This window comes from Abramis brama (assembly GCF_963993115.1).
Source record: "Abramis brama genome assembly, chromosome: 4".
NCBI classification, from domain to species: Eukaryota; Metazoa; Chordata; class Actinopteri; order Cypriniformes; family Leuciscidae; genus Abramis; species Abramis brama.
Window position 1 is genome coordinate 44,544,271 of NC_139966.1, and position 18,711 is coordinate 44,562,981.

At 37.5% G+C, this 18,711-nt stretch overlaps 1 protein-coding gene across 5 annotated transcripts in view; it reads left to right on the forward strand.

The window, feature by feature from the left end:
- The window catches only part of dennd5b (DENN/MADD domain containing 5B), a 39,352-nt gene that overhangs the window by 2,622 nt on the left and 18,019 nt on the right, over nucleotides 1–18,711 (forward strand). For 4 of the 5 annotated variants that reach the window (XM_084112694.1, XM_084112695.1, XM_084112696.1 and 1 more), the window contains exons 2-5: nucleotides 9,130–9,189; nucleotides 11,824–11,933; nucleotides 13,688–14,408; nucleotides 15,546–15,733. In XM_084112694.1, the coding sequence (XP_083968820.1) occupies nucleotides 9,130–9,189; nucleotides 11,824–11,933; nucleotides 13,688–14,408; nucleotides 15,546–15,733 (1,079 nt within the window). The remainder of the gene's footprint in view (nucleotides 1–9,129; nucleotides 9,190–11,823; nucleotides 11,934–13,687; nucleotides 14,409–15,545; nucleotides 15,734–18,711) is intronic. The other variant, XM_084112698.1, reaches the window with a different exon arrangement.

An 18,711-nucleotide genomic window follows, 5' to 3' on the forward strand; every position in this document is an offset into this window, starting at 1 on the left:
TGGTTTGTAATGTTTGTATAGAGAGAAAAGCCTTTTCCCCTTTAAACAGATCTGCCTGTCCACTGTGAGATAGGTCTGGTTCCCCAGATAAAGTTCATCATGATCAAACAGTTTGAACTTGATTAATTTTGTCCAGTGTCATGAGGGCTTGGATTTTATCAGCTCCCCGGGTTGCTCAGATAAGCCTCGCACTGTGAATGCCACTGTGAGATGCTTCATTTGAGAGATCCACGTACAGCATAACCTTTGTTGAAGATTATCCTACTGTTCTTGTTTGATCAATATCGAGTGTTTTGAAAAGCCCCCATCGCCCCACCCTATTGCACCTGTATTCTCTGGTGGCCTAGTTTCTGAAGGTTAGCTTTGGTTGCGCCTCCCGTGAGAAGATGAGAACGCTCATTTGTAATTTAAACCACTTGAAGAAGGAAAGAGTGAGAGATGGTTTTCCTGATATATTTTTGGCCCTGCTTCCTCAGTTCTATTGTTCCTAATGCACATTTCCTGCTGGGTACCTCAGCGTGTTTCTGCATGACTTAATGTGCGGCCGTCCAATCCCAGAGGGGCTCTGCACTCATATGACCCCCCCCCCCCCCCCCCCCCCCTTCCCAGGGCTTTTCAGCGTAATCAACACTGCTGGTCGCCCTTTCACTGGTCTGTCCCTGTACAATCTGTTTCTTGTAATGGAGGATTTTTATTTAACTGTTTTTTTACTGTGTCACGGTTAATTGAAGTGATCATTCATTACATAAACACACTGTGGCCCCTCGATTGATGTCATTTTGAGTTATTGTGCCTCCTTTCATTGATGGGCAGAGGCTTGTTGATTGGACCGTTGTCCTCGGCTCAGATTTTTCGAGCTCGTCACCCTCTGCAAGGCCAAAGTATAATAGACCGTTTCCACATTGTAAAATGAAATAAAGCTAATTGTAACTTTTTATCTTGCAAAGTGTTTTTTTATTTATTTTTTATTTATTTTTATTTGTCACAATCTGACTTTATATCTCACTTTTGTGACTTTCTCACAGTGCAGCTTTCTAGGCTATATAATTGCAACTTTATATCTCACAATGTAATATTTATATAACGCAAGGCATTTTTATTTCTTGCAATTACAAGATAAAATTTAAAACACAATTACAACTATATATTGCAATGCTACTCTGTTTCTTGTAACTGCTACTTTTATCTCGCAAGGTAATTTTATTTCTTATAATTACGACTTTAGGCTAGGCTATAACTCACAATGTGAATATCACGCAAGATGACCGTTTCTTGTAGTTCCAACTATATATTGCACTGCAACTTTGTTTCTTGTAACTGCAACTTTTTATCTTGCAAGGCAATTTTATTTCTTGTAATTGCGACCTTTTATCATGTAATTTATTTCAACAATGTATCACAATGCAACTTTTTCTTGTAGCCGCAACTTTTTATCTTGCAAGGCAATTTTGTTTCTTGTAATTGCGACCTTTTATCATGTAATTTATTTCAACAATGTATCACAATGCAACTTTTTCTTGTAGCCGCAACTTTTTATCTTGCAAGGTAATTTTGTTTCTTGTAATTGTGACTTTTCTTGTAATTGTAACTATATATCGCAATGGAACTTAGTTTCTTGTAACTGCAACTTTTTATCTTGCAAAGCAATTTTATTTCTTATAATTGCGACCTTTTATCATGTAATTTATTTCAACAATCTATCACAATGCAACCTTTTCTTGTAGCCGCAACTTTTTATCTTGCAAGGTAATTTTGTTTCTTGTAATTGCGACTTTTCCTGTAATTGTAACTATATATCGCAATGGAACTTAGTTTCTTGTAACTGCAACTTTTTATCTTGGAAGGTCATTTTGACACTAGTAATTGTGACTATCAAGTAATTGCAATATATATCACAGTGCGACTTTATTTTTAATAGTTTTCGGCTTTATCTTGCAATGTATCTTGCAACCTTTTATCTCACGATGCAGTTTCTAATCTCACAATGTCTTATCGTAAACTTTCTCTAAATTACTTCCATAACAAAGTGATTTTGGGGAAAACAAGCTGCACTATGGCCATATTTCATGTTTTTTCTCTGTTTGTTAATTCTTCAGACTCATTCTCATTAGTCAGTCTCTTTAGCCCCCTCTTTCAACTATGTGTTAGTAGTTTCTTAGAGGGCCTGTCAAACACTCATATTCTAGGCCTAAGGGTATAGTATATGTCCTCTGAGTAGGATAAAAATAAAGACTATAAATAGGCCTCTTGTGTCCGACTCTACGAGAAGAGGATTGCTACATGTCAGAAAGAAATTACTTTCCAAGCAGTCCCCACAGTAATAGAGAATGAAAACATGAAACACAAAATTTTAATCATAGTCATGCACATGCACACATTGTTATGCTCTGGTGGTCTGCGCTTTCTGTACGATTTCAGTTCCCTACAAAACGTGCCCGCACCCTCAAGCCTTCATCTCATCTCGTGTCTTACTGATGTGCCTGCCATGCATCAGTAAAATGGGTTTTCCTGCTTTGGCAGAGGAAGAGATTTCAATCTTTGATGTTCTAGTCTGTCTCCATCGTTCACACCTCTACCTAAAGAGGGGATTAGTCTCTTGAATTACCTTCATTTACTGAGGATTTGACACCTTGAACGGTCATTAACTGTGAATCGACCATGTCTGGTCCCCTTCAGGTACCTGTTGATTTAGGGTTGTGCTGTTTGATTCACTGTATCATCTCCGTTTAAGTTTTATAGTGGTCCCTAAGCAGCTTGTAACAAGTACTTGGGCAAACAAGATGCTGAGGGCTGTATTTTATTCAGCCAGCAGTGTGTCTGCCATTAGTGGTTTGTTGTCTAGGCAGTGATGTGAGTCATACAAAAACTAAATGCATGTATTCAGAGCAAAGCAAGATTCTTACTTATACTTCTGACGTCCCCCTTGATGCTCTGCAGGGCATTTTGATTTGATGTCGTGTCTTGTAAAGAATCTCGAAAGAGGAAAAAAGTACACATCCGAATGAACAGGTTCAGGATCAAAACTAAAGTTACATAAAAATAAATGAGGAAAATCTGCACACTGTTGGCAACGTTTCGATAAAAAAAAAAAAAACATCTTCGTCTTGAGGACTTTTTTTGTGTAAACAAATAAAACACTAAAAAATTCACCAATATAAAAATTCTGGCAAATTAGAAAAGTCGATAGTTATGTGCATGTTGACCTTAATATCCATTAAATGCTGATATTAAAATTTGTCTAAATAAAGATCAAACACCTAAAATCAGTTACTACGAATGAACATGCATCAAAACATTATAATGTACCGGATGAAAAAACGGATATGCATTGTGAGATTTGCTAAATATCACATTTAGTAATTGAATTTAATTATTTATTTTGTTGTTATTGTTATAAAGATACTGTAGATCATAGCAAAGTGGTAAAAATTGTCTATAAAAATTAAATATTCAATATTATTGACCAATAGGCTGCTAACTGATTGCTATATTGTGCATCTCTATTCTAAAAGGTGCTGGTCTTCCATTTTTACAGCTCTTTTTTTGTTGTCCATCACATTGACATTGACTCTGGTGAAACACTGGGCTGTTTTCACTTAGTGGTACTTCAAACATACCTGCTGAAGCAGCTTCTAATACTTCAGACCAGACAAGACTAACAAATATTGGGCGTCAAATGGCGCATTGTTATATTGTGGCTGCATGACGTGTCTCCGCTCATTGTTTCTTAATGACACTGGCCAGCTCGTATTGTGACTAGAGGCAGAGACACAAGGCAGTAGTGAACGGCCATAAAGAGGACTGGTTCCTGGACCATCTGTCTGTGAGCACCAGCGTGGACATGGGGACAATGGCTATGCTAATGTCGTAACACCTCCCCGGCTTCCCATTGACTTTTCCCTCCAATCGGCCTGAATTGGGGGGAAAACGGGTCAAACGCCAATGCTGTGTAGCTGAGCCATTCCTCTTCAGTTCCTGTTTCCCTGCTTTGTTTAACTTAACATTTCATCATTTTCACTTTTTCAGTGTCTAATGTTTTATCTACAACTTTGAATCATGCATTCTTTTGAAAATTGAAACAAAGGTACAGCAGTTCAAAGTCGTGTTTTTACTCTCCCCAGTACTTTCTAGACTGTTTATGAAGATCAGAGATGGTTGGAGGGGGGGATCTGTAAGCCTGTTAGCATAATCTACTCAGAGACTCAGTACAACTGTAATCTGCCCTCCTCTTAATTTCAAGTGAAGTTCAATGTTGCACAGTACTGTATTGCAAACATGGGATAGGACTCACATTTTCACAGCATGTACCATAGCTGTTATTATACTCTTTATATTTATGTCATTAACTTTTACTATACTTGCACTGTGAATATGTAAAAATTGAAAGAACTTTTAAAACATGTTAAGTTTTTTTTTTATTTAAGTAAATTTTTAGATGCATTGACCTTTAGTTTTATACCCATAGACCCATTTTTTTTCCTGCTTTTTGTGCTTTCAACTTTGTTGCAACAGTTTAAAGAGGGTCATTTCTGTTCCAGCAATACCCATGTTCACAAAGCATGATAAAGAAATTATTTACTAAATATGGCATAGAATAAACCCTACTGAACCCCCAACTATGAGCCAGAACCCATCACTCAACATCAGTGCCTGATCTCACTGATGATATTGGGTCTAAATGGGAGCAAATCCCTGAAAGCTGTTATGGCAGCAAAAGGAGGGATTAATTTTTTTTGCTATGCTTTCGACATATGAAATGTTCAGCAAGACAAGAACATCAGTGAGGCCAGGCACTAATGTTGGATAATGGCCTGCTGTCAGTTCAAAAATGTGTTCAATAGGGGTTTAAGTCTAAGCAGGTTTGTGCAGGCCAGTCTTCTACTCCAGATTTGGTAAAATGCCATCAGTGTTGGAAAATCTGTAAGAACGAGTCTGTATTAAGAATAATTTATACCTGTATGATATTATGCTTCCCACAATGGACCAGCGGTTTGGAAAATGAATGGATCATTCAGCTGCATGCGCCATCTACTGGCGAGACACTGGTCTTCATTCAGCTGACAATCACAGTGCATTATGGGTATTCTCTAGCTGTTGAGTTTACATCAGTTGTACACTTGTAATCAAGGTGCATTATGGGATAGAATGAGTGCACTCGATAACATCCACTATGGTTTCGGACACCATCACAAATGGTTGTTCCCTCAAATAGTGCCCTATTTAAGGGTATATGGGTCGATTTTGGACACAGCCTTGGTGTGCATCCAGGAACAGGGTTGTGTAACACTGGGTTAAAGTGTCAACATTGTATAAATGTAACTACAAATATTCGTTTGTATTCATAAAGTATAATGCAAAAACATGCATGTCCACAATAAGTATCAAATTTAATTATAAAAAAAAATTGTATATAACCCATTAAATATAAAAGTATTATCCAATCATGACATTTATCCTTATATAGAACCCTTTACATAAAATGCTCTTTATGACAGAGTTAAGAACCTTCTGTAGGTTCTGTATAGAAACCCATTGACCAAGAGTGTGGTGTCCATATACTTTAGGCCATATAGTATACATGTACAGTATAGTATATGAGATGGTTTTGTCAGTCAAGTTTGAAAGGCATCTAGGGGGGGGACTGTGTCTGCTTTGGGTGAACATCATAATTATCATTGCTCTAGACGAGAGCCATTTAAAGCTGTCGGAAGCTGGCGGCTGCCAAATGGGCAATCTTTGTCATAACTTGCCGAGTTATGTCACGAGCGCATAAATCCAGTTGCATAATATCTTTACCACTCTGCATGGCGCTCATCTAATAGATTACGACTGAGATAAGGCCATTCAGAGGCCTTCATCATATAAATTTATATCTTTTTGTCTCTGGTCTACAGAGCAAAATGGATAGCACGTAAATTAAATAGTTGAAAGTAAAAGCTTTTTATTATATAAATATTTGACTTTAATGACAGTCAGAAAGTAGATGGATGCAGCTCGGGATATGTAATGTCTGTCATGGTTGCTTTGAGCTCCTCGACCACAAAAGTATGGTTGCAAAGTAGATGTTCCGATATGCTCGTCTAGGGTCTCAAAAACAGGTCGAAAGGGTTGCGCCATTGGATCTGCTAAGAATTCTCTATATCTGTGTATGTGTGAGGCAGAATGAGACCATGAACTGGTCATGTTGACTTAGTTCATTGACCAAGTTCCAACTCATCGGTAACCTGTGTCCTCAGATAAGGCTTATCAAACACCACGTGACTGTTTGTTTTCAGTAAGTGTGATTTATATGCTGCTTTAACTCAGATTTCAGATTACTGTTTGCCATCCCATACACTCTGCTTTTAAAGTATAGCCTACCACAGAGGTTTAGTATACCACATTGTAAAGTTGTGTCCCAAATGACGCACTATACATGATTTACTTATACTATGCATGGTGTCGTGAATTAATTTTAAAGGTAAAAAGGTAATTTTATCGTTCAACATCGAAGTCTGATCGTCACACCCCCTTCACTACATGATTAAAGCAAACGACAGTTGAATGCATGGTGTCCAACATTACACATTTAGTTTTTTCGGTTAATAAAGTGTGCCATACATGTATTTAAACTGCACTTTTCAATGTGAGTGAACTATTTATGCTACAAAACGGCATATATATATTGGAACGCACCATATATATATTGGAACGTATGTCTGTTATTCCTGCTTCACAAAAACCAGACTGATACGACTTTTAATGTCTTTTTTAATTGAATTCAAACTTTTAACGAGGATGTAAACACACCTAGTGTTTCATTCTCTGTAAACTTTGACCTGAATGTGTGCAACAGGCTGATATGAGTTTCGTTGTTCTAATCGATTGAGCTGTTTCTTTGAGGTTAACCATGTTCCCTATGCTACAAGGCTCTTTTCTTAATAAAACACTGGGAGCGTCTCATTAAATATCTTAAATAAAGATGAAAGACTTGCTCCATCCCTCTGTTGGCTTCAAAGTAACTTGTATCAAGCAAATTAAAGTCATTTGCCATGTGAAATTTCAATACCAAACCATGTAAGTGAAGGGTTTTCTTGCTTATCCTTGTGGTGCAGCAAGATAAAACCGAGGTTTTGACGGGCTGGGACTTGTTTTGGATTACAGCTTCAGCAGATTCGTCATGAGGCTGACAGCAGAGCTGTGCTGACTGTCCAAACCCTGCCAGAAGCAAAAAGACCCCAATGTTTCGTGCTCACAATGTGCCCAATCAGCACTTAACACACACACGCATACATAGCAAGAGCTCAGTTACGTAACGCTGTTGAGTATGGACAAAGGCTGCAGGAGACATTGTGTGCCGTCTCTTGCTCTTTCCCAGTCTTCCATCAGCGCTTTTAAAATGAATGGTGCTCGGAGCAATGCCAGTGAGTTTTGGTCTTTGAAGCTCAATATCACAAATCCAATACTCTGTTTCACTGCTGCAAGGCTTTTGGATAAAAAGTTCTTATGATTAATGATAAGCGTACTGCACAGAATATCATAGTCCAAAAAACGTGGTATGGTCCTTATTTTGAGACTTATCTGACTGGCATTTAACATTCATCAGCTTTGAAAATGTGATATGGGTTGATTGATTGAGGAAGACTATGGCAGGTGCTGGATTTTGGAGTTTGGAGAGGTAGTTATGATCTCACAAGAGTTCAAAGAGTACTTGATTCTCATTCAGTCAGTAGTGAGTGACCATAGACTGTAAAAGTCAGTAGTGAGTGACCATAGACTGTAAAAGTCAGTAGTGAGTGACCATAGACTGTAAAAGTCAGTAGTGAGTGACCATAGACTGTAAAAGGGAACAAATGTCAAGGTAGGTGACATTTGTTCGTAACACAGGCTGAGTCATCCTGTAAGTACCGTTGATAAAACTGCAGACACAGCAGTTGCTTCCTGTGTGGGAATCTCAATAACAGCACACACACGCATTCATTTCTTTCATAAATGTGTATATATAAGTAAATAAAATAAAGAAATATGAATCGGTGGCTCACTTCCTAATAAATTAAACCTGTTCTTAGCATTAATCTATTTTTATGCATTTTAACATTGACATTAAGTATATTCCATTACTGATCTAATGTTAGATGTTCATAACCCTTATTCTCATGAAGATTCTCATTACTGTGTTATGGATGCAATTATATATTTTTAACAGTGTAAGTTAAAGTAGTACAACAAATTGTTAATGTATTCTCAATATTTGATTTTTGACTTTTATCTTTTGATTTATAAGTGAAATATGATCCAAACATGTTTTTGACAGGGTTTGGGATTTTCCCCAGTGCACATTGAATATCTTGAGTGATGTTTAATAACACGCATCCAATTTTGATGATCCAAACTGTTTGAGGCCAAATCGAAGATGACTTGTCAGCTGTTATTGAATATGTGTGTGTGTGTGGGTTGCACATGTAGATATTTCTTAGCAACCTCTAAGATATTTCTTAGGAACTCGTGTTCCTTCAACACCCACTATTAAAGGGATACTCCACTTTAAAATGAAAATTCTGTCATCATATACTCACCCTCATGTTGTTTTAATCCTGAATTTCTTTCTTCTGCTGAACAGAAAGGAAGATATTTAGAAGAATATCAGTAACCAGACAGTTTCTGGTCTCATTGACTTCCATAGTATATTTTTTTCCTACTATGGAAGTCAATGAGACCAGAAACTGTCTGGTTACTGACATTCTTCTAAATATCTTCCTTTCTGTTCAGCAGAAGAAAGAAATTCATACAGGTTTGAAACAACACGAGGGTGAGTATATGATGACAGAATTTTCATTTTAAAGTGGAGTATCCCTTTAAGATATTCTGCGAGTGTTTGCTGGTCATGCACAACGTGATGTCTCCATCTCGGCAGAGATTGTGGCCTACAGTCAAGCTGTGCTCGCAAAAGCAGAGGCTGTGAAAAACATGTCTCCATTCACCTCCATCACTCCTCAGCCTGCAAAATAACACACACGCTGTCTGTCTGCAAAGCCATTGTACTTTGAATTTAGTAGTCACGCATCAGATCATTTTGTCTGCTTCTCCATTTCTGTGTTCGGTTTGACATTTTTGCTTTTTGTTTGTCTGTTTGTGTGTTTGCCATCTCAGCTTTGTACCAATGGCTAGAGGCCGATCGACAGGGCAGGGACCCAGAGGCCTTGGCAGCAGGTAAACATCAAACATTACCATCACCTCACTGCTAAGCTCTCCTAAATTTATCCATTTTTGTTTCCCATTCTCTGTTCCTTTGGCCCTGATTACATCGTGTATTAAGAGGATGATTTCATCTTTAGTCATGGCAAGACAGACTGCTGTTCACACTTGGTATTAATATAATATGCTTCCCAAATGTATCTCCTGTGTCCACTTGACCCTTCAGACTTTGAGGGGATGGTCTCTGATTTTGCGACTAAATATATTGCTTATTATAATGTGTTGCTGCGTAATGGATAAAGCACAAAAATTCAAAACCACCCAACATTTCTCCCAAATTTTAATCTAACCACAAAATCTTGAAATTAATAAATATTTTACACTCTGTACATTTATAATATTGATTAAATTCATATGTAGCATTTAAAATTATAGATGCTTGTATTTGAATGTTTTAAGAATATTTAATATTATATTTTAATATTTATTGGTTAAATATATAAATCAAATAATTTTTACTTTATTTTTAAATGATTTAAACAAAATATTATAGCATTTTAATATTGCATATTTAATATTATTATTTTAACATTTATCAGTTAAATAATAATAATAAAAAATGAATAATTAGTACATAGTACTTAATAATTAGTATTATAAAATTAACTCTGTTTATCTTCATATTAATTTTAATATTATAGAACAGACATTTTAGAGAGTTATGAAACCAAACAGGTTTTATTATTTGAAATTAATAGTTTATTTTGATTATAACAGTTTATAAGACAAAGAATTTGCATTATGAAAGAAAATAGTTGATTTTGACTCATTGCATTACATTGCTTTAACCATGTTGAATACCAAGTGGTAACGGGGTCATTGTTGTCATTTTTGCTTTCGGTCCTCGCTACTTCCTCCCTCTTTTCCTCTCGTTCTTTCTCAGTTTGCGATATGCAGGCTCGTCATAGTTAAATGTGGGTCATTTGCCTCTGCTTGTTATTTTAAATCAGTTTCTGTTCTCTTGCAACACTGACTATCTCTTGTTCCCAGTCCCTGCCTTGTTTTTCTGCTGTTCCCCTGCTGTTCCTGCTATCACTTCATGGGGTGTTTGCATCAGTCTGTCTCTCTTTCTCACGTGTATGCCTGCGGCCTCAGACTCTCTCTGTTATAAAGGGCTTTAGTAGATTTCTCCTCCTCCCTGTCCTTTCCTGTTAGTTAATGCCTAGGGCTGTCACATGCCAAATCACCGCTAGTTCACCCCACAGTGCACAGATTCAGGCTCTAAATGATCTTCATACATGTCAAAACTAAGCTGATTTGGACAAGATTGTTAATTAGACTCTTTTTAATTACCTCAGCGCACTCTTCTGCCTTATTCTGAGTGCTGTTGTCAGCTTATCAACATGTACCATCATCAGAATCGTCGTCTTGTTTATCTTTTCATGCTAACTGCACTCTCTATCTTGTTTGCTTCACATCCATTCGATTTAAATCTGTTCTTTTTAACTGTCATCAGATCCAAATCCTGCATGACACACTGTCTGCTCCTGTAATCTGCGCTGTTGTGGCAATCATGGCGCTTTTCCAATCTCTGTTCCCGCTTGTGCTTTGCTGTCAAAGCTATGACGTTTCCATCTAACACTGCAGGCGGCGTGTGTCGGCCTGTTTATGACGCCCTTACAGAGCCAAAAGAAAACTAACAGTTGTGTTTCATGAAACTGTTGCGATCATGGAGGATGTTTTTAGCCCATCTTTGTGTGCTGGTGGTCTGATGAATCATGCTACCTATCAGATTGTGCAACCAAAACTACCGCTATATTTGCATTGTTTTAAGGTGTGGATGTTAATAAAGCCTCAAACCACATGAATAATGCTGGTAGCACAGTCTTCTAGGTAGCGAACACCAGCATTACAAATGAATAGTGATTACATGACATGATAAAATACAATACATTTGAGATCAGAAATATTGTGTGTATTTTAGAAAATATTTATAATATTAGTAAATATTATTATTATTATTATTATTATTATTATGTTAGACTGTTTATATTATCAATTATTGATTGTACTGATATTTTTGCATTGTGAGTGAGCGAATGAATGAATGAGTGTGTGTGTGTGTGTGTTCAGCACTATCCCAGTGACAGGTGTTGTATCTGGGTCACGTACAAGTGGATTTCTGTTCAACGTACCTGAGAGAGCTGTAGGAATCAGACTAATATTAAAATTACAGCAATGTTTATTAAGTTATTAAGCCATCAAAGTAAGGTGTGTAATTCTGCATTAGAGAAATATGAAAGTTTTTCAATTTATTTTACTGTAGCTATATTCAAATACAAGTGAGCGTTTTCTAGAAAGGTTTAGCACTACTAAGTAGATGTAAAGCATGTAATCCTCTGTAACTTGGTTCACATGGATGACTCTCAAAAGGCCAATAGTTATGCATTTTAGTGGCGAACCCATGAATCTTTTATTAGTTTAATGCAGTGTAACTGAGACACATGGCAAACCTCTTCTTTATGACTATGTATAAGAATTCAGACACACTCGTGCCATAGTTGCTTTTGCATTTTCATATGAATAATTTAAAAGAAGGTTCAATGCCTTTACTCTCCTTATCCTTATTCTTATTCCTTACAATTACAGGGGAAAACTTTGATCAGAGCCCCCTCAAAAGGACCTTTAAATCCAAAGTTCTGGCCCACTACCCAGAGAACATCGAGTGCAGCCCATTTGACCAGGATGCTGTTAACATGGTAAGTGACTTCAGTACTTTAGATTTTTACCTGTTTAATTTACCCCTTTGATTTATTTCAGTATTGTTATTTTTTTCTCTTTCATTTTATAGATTTTTATTTTATTTTATTTTATTCCTTTTCAAAAGGTGTTTTATAGAGAGTTCACCCAAAACATTTTGGACAAAAAAGACTTTGTTCATCTTCGGTACACAAAAAAAAGATATTTTTTAAATGAAATCTGAGAGCTTTCTGTCCCTCCATTGACAGCTACGCAACTACCACTTTGACACTTCAAAAAGTTCATAAAGAGATAATTTTTGGGTAAACTATCCCTTTAAGTGTGTTACATGTGCCTTTCAGAGCATGGTGAGGCTTGTCAACCAGGGTGAACTTTTACGAGAAATCCATCACATCCGACACATCTAAACTTGTTTTATTTTCCTTTCAAAAAAAGGTTCCCTCACACAGTCTAACTATTTCTCACATTAGTCATTGGAGAGATCTGTATCTGCATTGATTTGGAGTGTCATAACGTGTTTACACAGACTCTCGTTCATTCTGTGGTTGCATGCAGTGATCAGCCGAGGGGTTTGTGTTACCGTCCCAGAGCATGCAGAGGTAACGAAAACCTCTGACCTATCGTTCCCGTGCAGCAAGGTCATTTTTTCCATCAGCAAACGTAAACGGAAGCTTGGCTGTAGTGACACCAGCATCAATTATTCAACCCAGGCTCTCTGCTTACGTCGGTATGGAAACGGCTCATTGTGCGTATTCTCGCTCTGTAAAGAAACACCTGAAGCGTACAGCACTGCCAGTCATGATGCCATCACATCATTTGAGCAAAAAAATTGTTCCCAACATTCCTGTTGAGTCATTTTTCAAGGCCAGTCTCTTCTCTGCAGAGGTTCACACATAAAAAAAATAAAAAATCCACTTACACATTGAAAGTGCTTTGAAAGACAGCTTGCAATCACAGAACTCCATTTTCGGTTTTCAATCCTTCAAGGCCTGAATAAAATTTCCCCAGTGATTACTTTCATTTTTCAATTCCACTCTTGGCTGATCTTCTTTTCACTCCCGCATTCTTTTGTTCTCTTGCTGTCCTCTCCTTCCTTTTCTCAATCTTTTCAGTGCTTGCCTGTTTCAGACAGCAGTTGAATGACACGATTTATTCCAGGTTCCAGTATTCACACTGTATGTGCGAGCAGCACAATAGCAGCGAAGCAGATGTGTAGGTGCAAGAGCTTCCTATTTTTGACCCGTGAAGTGTAGAAAACAAGCTGGAAATGTACTGTAAACCTCTTTATCAGCACAACATTTCGTGATTTTTATAAGCTTTTATGAAGCAACGAAAAATAGTGAATTGCTCACCTATATTTAGAAAAAACTGCATGTCTTTAATAGATGTACAGCACATGCAAACATTGTTTTGTATTCAAAATGCCGATGTTAATCTAAATAGTCAGCCAGTGAGAGAGACAGTACATCTTATAAAGCTAAGTTGACTGGTCAATATGTTTAAGTAGTGCAGAGTGAAAGGAAAAGCCATACCAGAGCATATGATGTGCCCTTACTTCATAATTCATATAGTATGTACAACCCTTACAAAAAACACTGTAGTGGTACCATGGTACGTTAATGTTGTCTATCAGTCAAAAGTTTACCCACTACTACTCTAAACCGTAAAATCCCTGTGTGTGTCAAATTGCACAATAAAAGCAACATTACAAAAATATGTAGTTACTGAAGCAATATTTTCTCTTTGTCTTCAGCTCTGCATGCCCAAAGGTCTGTCATTTCGAACACAGCGTGACAGTCGGACCCCACAGTTCCACTCTTTCCTCATCACAAGAGAAGACGGCTCTCGCACTTATGGTTTCGTTCACACCTTCTACGAGGAGGTGACCAGCCCTCAGATCTGCTCCGCCATGCAGACGCTACACCAGATGCACCAAGCGGAGCATAATACGTCAGCGCATAACTGCCCTTCGTCGTCCTCTTCCTCCTCCTCATCCTCCTCTAGCATGGACTCTTTAGCCAGCAGCCTGGATGAAGTCGATTCTCCTTCCTCATCTTCATCCTCACAAGGGGGTCGCAGGAGCTGTGGCTGCTCTGGCGAAGGATACGACTCTGTTCGCGACACTCTGTACGTGTCCAAAGCTATGTGTCTAATCACGCCTATGCCCTTCATGCACGCCTGTAAACGCTTCCTGTCCCAGATCCACCTGGCCGTCACTTCACATCAGCCACCCCCACTCCCTTTGGAAAGCTACGTCTACAACATCCTCTATGAAGTACCCTTGCCACCGCCCGGACGCTCTTTAAAGTTCCACGGAGTGTATGAACCTATTCTGTGCCAGAGGCCTGGTGTTGGGGAGCTGCCATTGGCTGATTTTCCTCTGGGTGAGGCCTTCCGGTTGTTAGGTGTGGAAAATCTGGTGCAGCTTTTCACTTGTGTTCTGCTGGAGATGCAGATCCTCCTCTACTCGCAGGGTAAGAAATCAAGGATTGTAACTTGAAAAATAAAATTAAAGTTTCATTTTGTTTTTATTTCATTTATTTCAAATAATTTCATTTAAAATGATTTCCTTTCACATAATCCTTTCACATTCCTTTCATTTCATTTGAAATATTTCAAAATAATTTAATTTCAAATCATTTCAATTAAAAAATAAATCTAAAATAAAATAATAAAATTTAAAATGCTTTTCTTTTTTCTTATTTTTTCTTTTCTTTTTTTGTGATACAGCATTTCCAAACAATATATTGCCTTTTTGTGCTTGTAATGTTTATGTCTCATGACTTATTGATCTGCCACAGTAATTTAAAGTTATAAATTCTGTTCATGGGGGCTTTATTAGGCAACATTAATATGCAATTTGATTTAATTAAACAATTTCAAATATAAATATAATGTTTAATCGATTTGGCTCCTACTTTTTACATCAATTTTACAGACTGTGTCTTAGGTTTTGACTCTATGCAGATCATTTCATCTCTTATTTAAGCATTTAAATTTAATTTCTGATGCTGGCAAATGAATCTTTGCAGGGCCTTTGATGTGGAGACTGAGTGAATGTAGAGGAGTCTGATGAATATTACATTACCCTTCTGCAGCACATATGCTTTTCTGCAAACACAAGCTGATACACATGCTAATGAATTCCTCTGACTGTTCTCTAGATAAACTAATGACGAGATTTTGTGAGAAACATCTATTAATAATCACACTGCCCTGTATTAGTAAGTCTACCATACAGGTGCCTTTCATCAAATTTCAGTCAGATCCCAGGATCCAAAAGGAACCATCATTAAGTGCCAAATGCAAGTAGAAAGGACTTTGATGGTTAAATAAAACAGATTTACTAGCCAGTTTTTATTTTCGTTTTCGTTTTCTTTTTTTTGCATAATGCAATAATTCAGTTTCTTTGCTGGTATTTAAGGCCAGTACATTTTTACAATTCACTCACAAGTGGCAAGTGAAATGAGAATTTTTAACCCTCTTTTCAACAAACTTTAGTTTATTAATTACAATTTATTACATATTTATTTACTTTTTAGTGTATAATATGTTTTCTTATAGTTATTTTGTGATTTGAACTTGTGCTTTTCCCCCGTGTATACGTCTAGACTACCAGAGGCTCATGGTGGTTGCGGAGGGAATCACAACGTTGCTGTTCCCGTTCCAATGGCAGCATGTGTACGTGCCCATCCTTCCCGCTTCCCTGCTGCACTTCTTGGACGCCCCTGTGCCCTATCTCATGGGCCTGCAGTCTAAAGAGGGCACAGACCGCTCCAAACTAGAGCTGCCTCAAGAGGTAACCCGCACACACTTGCATGGTCACACAAACCTGCACATACTCACAAATTTGAAAACACATTCACACTCCTTATCATGGCACAGCCACTTAGGGACATTGGACGTGGACGCATCTGTCAAGTGGGCTGTTTTTCTAAGAGGCTTTATTAGTTTGGAGCCGGATTGGCTTGTGACGATGGGTGATCTGCATATGAGGACGCCCTCAGTGCCTTTAAAAAGCACCGGAGGCCTTTGCTGAAAATAGCAGCAGGAACAGTATGAGGCTTTTCTTTTATAGTCTTTATTGACTGATGCTGGAATGCAGTGCTTCCATGTTGACGTCTGGCATTATCATCAGATCCTTCGTTTCTTTGTCGCACGGTATCGGAATTCTTAGCAGAGGTTTATTCATGATCTGGGTGCTGCGAGGCTTCCCCACATCCTCATCCCTAAATCCCATTTTCCGTAAACTCCACATCCAGATTCCCTGCTATGCATTCTCTTTGAAGTCGCTCTGACCTAGAAAAAAAGACTGGTGAGAACAAGAGAGACACCAAAGGGGAATGAGAGAGGAAATGGCTCATTTTGGAACTGCATGGGTTTCCATTTTACTGCATGACTTTCGTGTTTCTTTTTTGCTGTGTTGTATTAGTGAGGATTTGGAACAGAGCATTCGGAACGTATATCTATACACTACCATTAAAAAGTTTGGGGTCGTTAAAATCTTTTTGGAAAGAAGTCTCTCACCGAGGCTGCATTTATTTGAATAGGTAAAAACAGTAATATTGTAAAGTATTACATTTTAAAATAACTCTTTTCTATTTATATATATTTTAAAATGTAATTTATTCCTGTGATGGGAAAGCTGAATTTTCAGCATCATTGCTCCAGTCTTCAGTGTCACATGATCCTTCAGAAATCATTCTAATATGCTGATTTGCTGCTCAAGAAGCATTTCTTATTATCAATGTTGAAAACAGTTGTGCTGCCTAATATTTTTGTGGAAACTGAGATACCTTTTTTCAGGATTCATTGATGCCTCTACAGTTTGAATATAGAAATGTCTTTAATAAATGTATTTACTATCACTTTTGATCAATTTAATGCATCCTTGCTGAATTGAAGTAAAAATTCCTTTAAAAAACTCTTATTGACCCACTTTTAAACGGTAGCATAGAAAATGTTTGACAACTCAAATTGTTTGTTGTTAGCATGTTGCTAAGCTAACAGTGCAATACTCTAATAAAAAGTTTGTTTAAATGAACAGCACACAAATATTAGGCAAAATTAGTAATACAATAAAAATAATATGATAATTTACATTGGATTGTTCCCCTGACCTTGTTGCAGTGCATTCTAAGCTCGCCATTTTCATAAAGTCATCTCTTGAGGCTGGATTCTGCTAAAATGCTGCTCTTCTCACAATATTTTCCTTGTCCTTGCTTCAAAACCACTTGAGGCTGATATGTCCTTGTGTAATAGCAAAATAGGATGCCTCACAGTAGTTCAATTATCATGCTCCAGCTCCTGTCCTTTGCCTCTGCCCAGAAGAGAACAGGAATATATTCTGATCAGGAACAGTGTTGGATGTGTATATAAAACTCAAACAAACCTACGAATGAACAGACACATCTGACACATTTCAAATTATATACACTCTGTAACATCATTACGTGAAGACAGTTAAATAGGTGGCCCTTTTTTTTTTTTTTACCTGTTTAAATACACACATACTGGCCTGAATGCTTCTTTCTGACAGGCTGTCAGCATTGTGGCCTGACAGAGCGGACAGTTCTGCTTGACTGATTTATTTTTACAGCAACAAGGTCACGCTCACACACACTGACTTTAGGCCATTTTGACTGCATGAGCTGCATTGCATGGGACTGATCAGCAGTGTCACACAGAGCAATATTTCTAATGATCCACTGGATTGATTTAACCTAATTCCAGATATTGGCTTTGGTTATTAGGTCAGTACAGCTGATGATTTGGGTCAGTGTTTGTTCCCAGCAGGGTCATTCCGTGTCAAATTAACCAAATGTCACAGATGTATATTTACTGAGTAATCCACTGTTTTGCAGACAGGGGGTCAAAATGACAGTTTTCACCTGAGATTTGGAGCCAAATGACTTTAGAAAGATGGCAGCATCATTATTTTATTTTTCCCTCAAGTTTGCATGCCTGTAACTCAAGAAGTATTAAAGGAGCTGTATGTAAGAAATGTATTTCAATTAATCATAAAATGGCCCTGATATGTCACTAGACATTAAGAAATCATGTTAATTTCAAATACTTATATCACTGACTGACAACAGTAGTACGGCCAGGATATTGTCATTTAAAAAGTGAAGTTGCAGCCCTCAACTGATGTTGATGTTGTCATGTTGTGTTTTGGCCTGAAGCGCCACCCTCCACCTATCTACCAATCACGAAGTCAGTAGTGTTTCAGCATTCGGGTTGCCAGCTCAGCTCTAGTTACCACAGCTGCAGCTACAAACGTTCCTGCTGGATCCTGCAGCCTATCTGGCAACCTCGAGTCAGGGGGGAGGGGGAGGGGATACACCGCTCTACAGTAATTTGAAAGTAATTGCAGTACCAGTTTTGGCCACAATCTTACATACGGCTCCTTTAAAGATATATTAATATCCTTTTAGATTCTGGTTCTTAAACTTTTTTTGGTATTTTTTTTTATTTTTAATAAAGGCCCTCGATAGCGCAATCCCAGAAATATGGATATCTTAATGCAGCTCCATGAGTAAATTTGTAAATTGTAAACATGTTCAGTGGTCAAAAAACATATGTGGGTCACTTTACATACAGCTGATACTTTTTTTCTTTTGAAGAGGAATATCTTAAGAACAAATCATGTTGAAAATAGAAATGTATGTCGTGTTTTTCTATCACCACAATTGCATAAAACATACCATAAATATTATATAAATATTATTTTTCTAAAGTTTGCATGCCTGTAACTGTAAAGGTTTTCAAGGTATC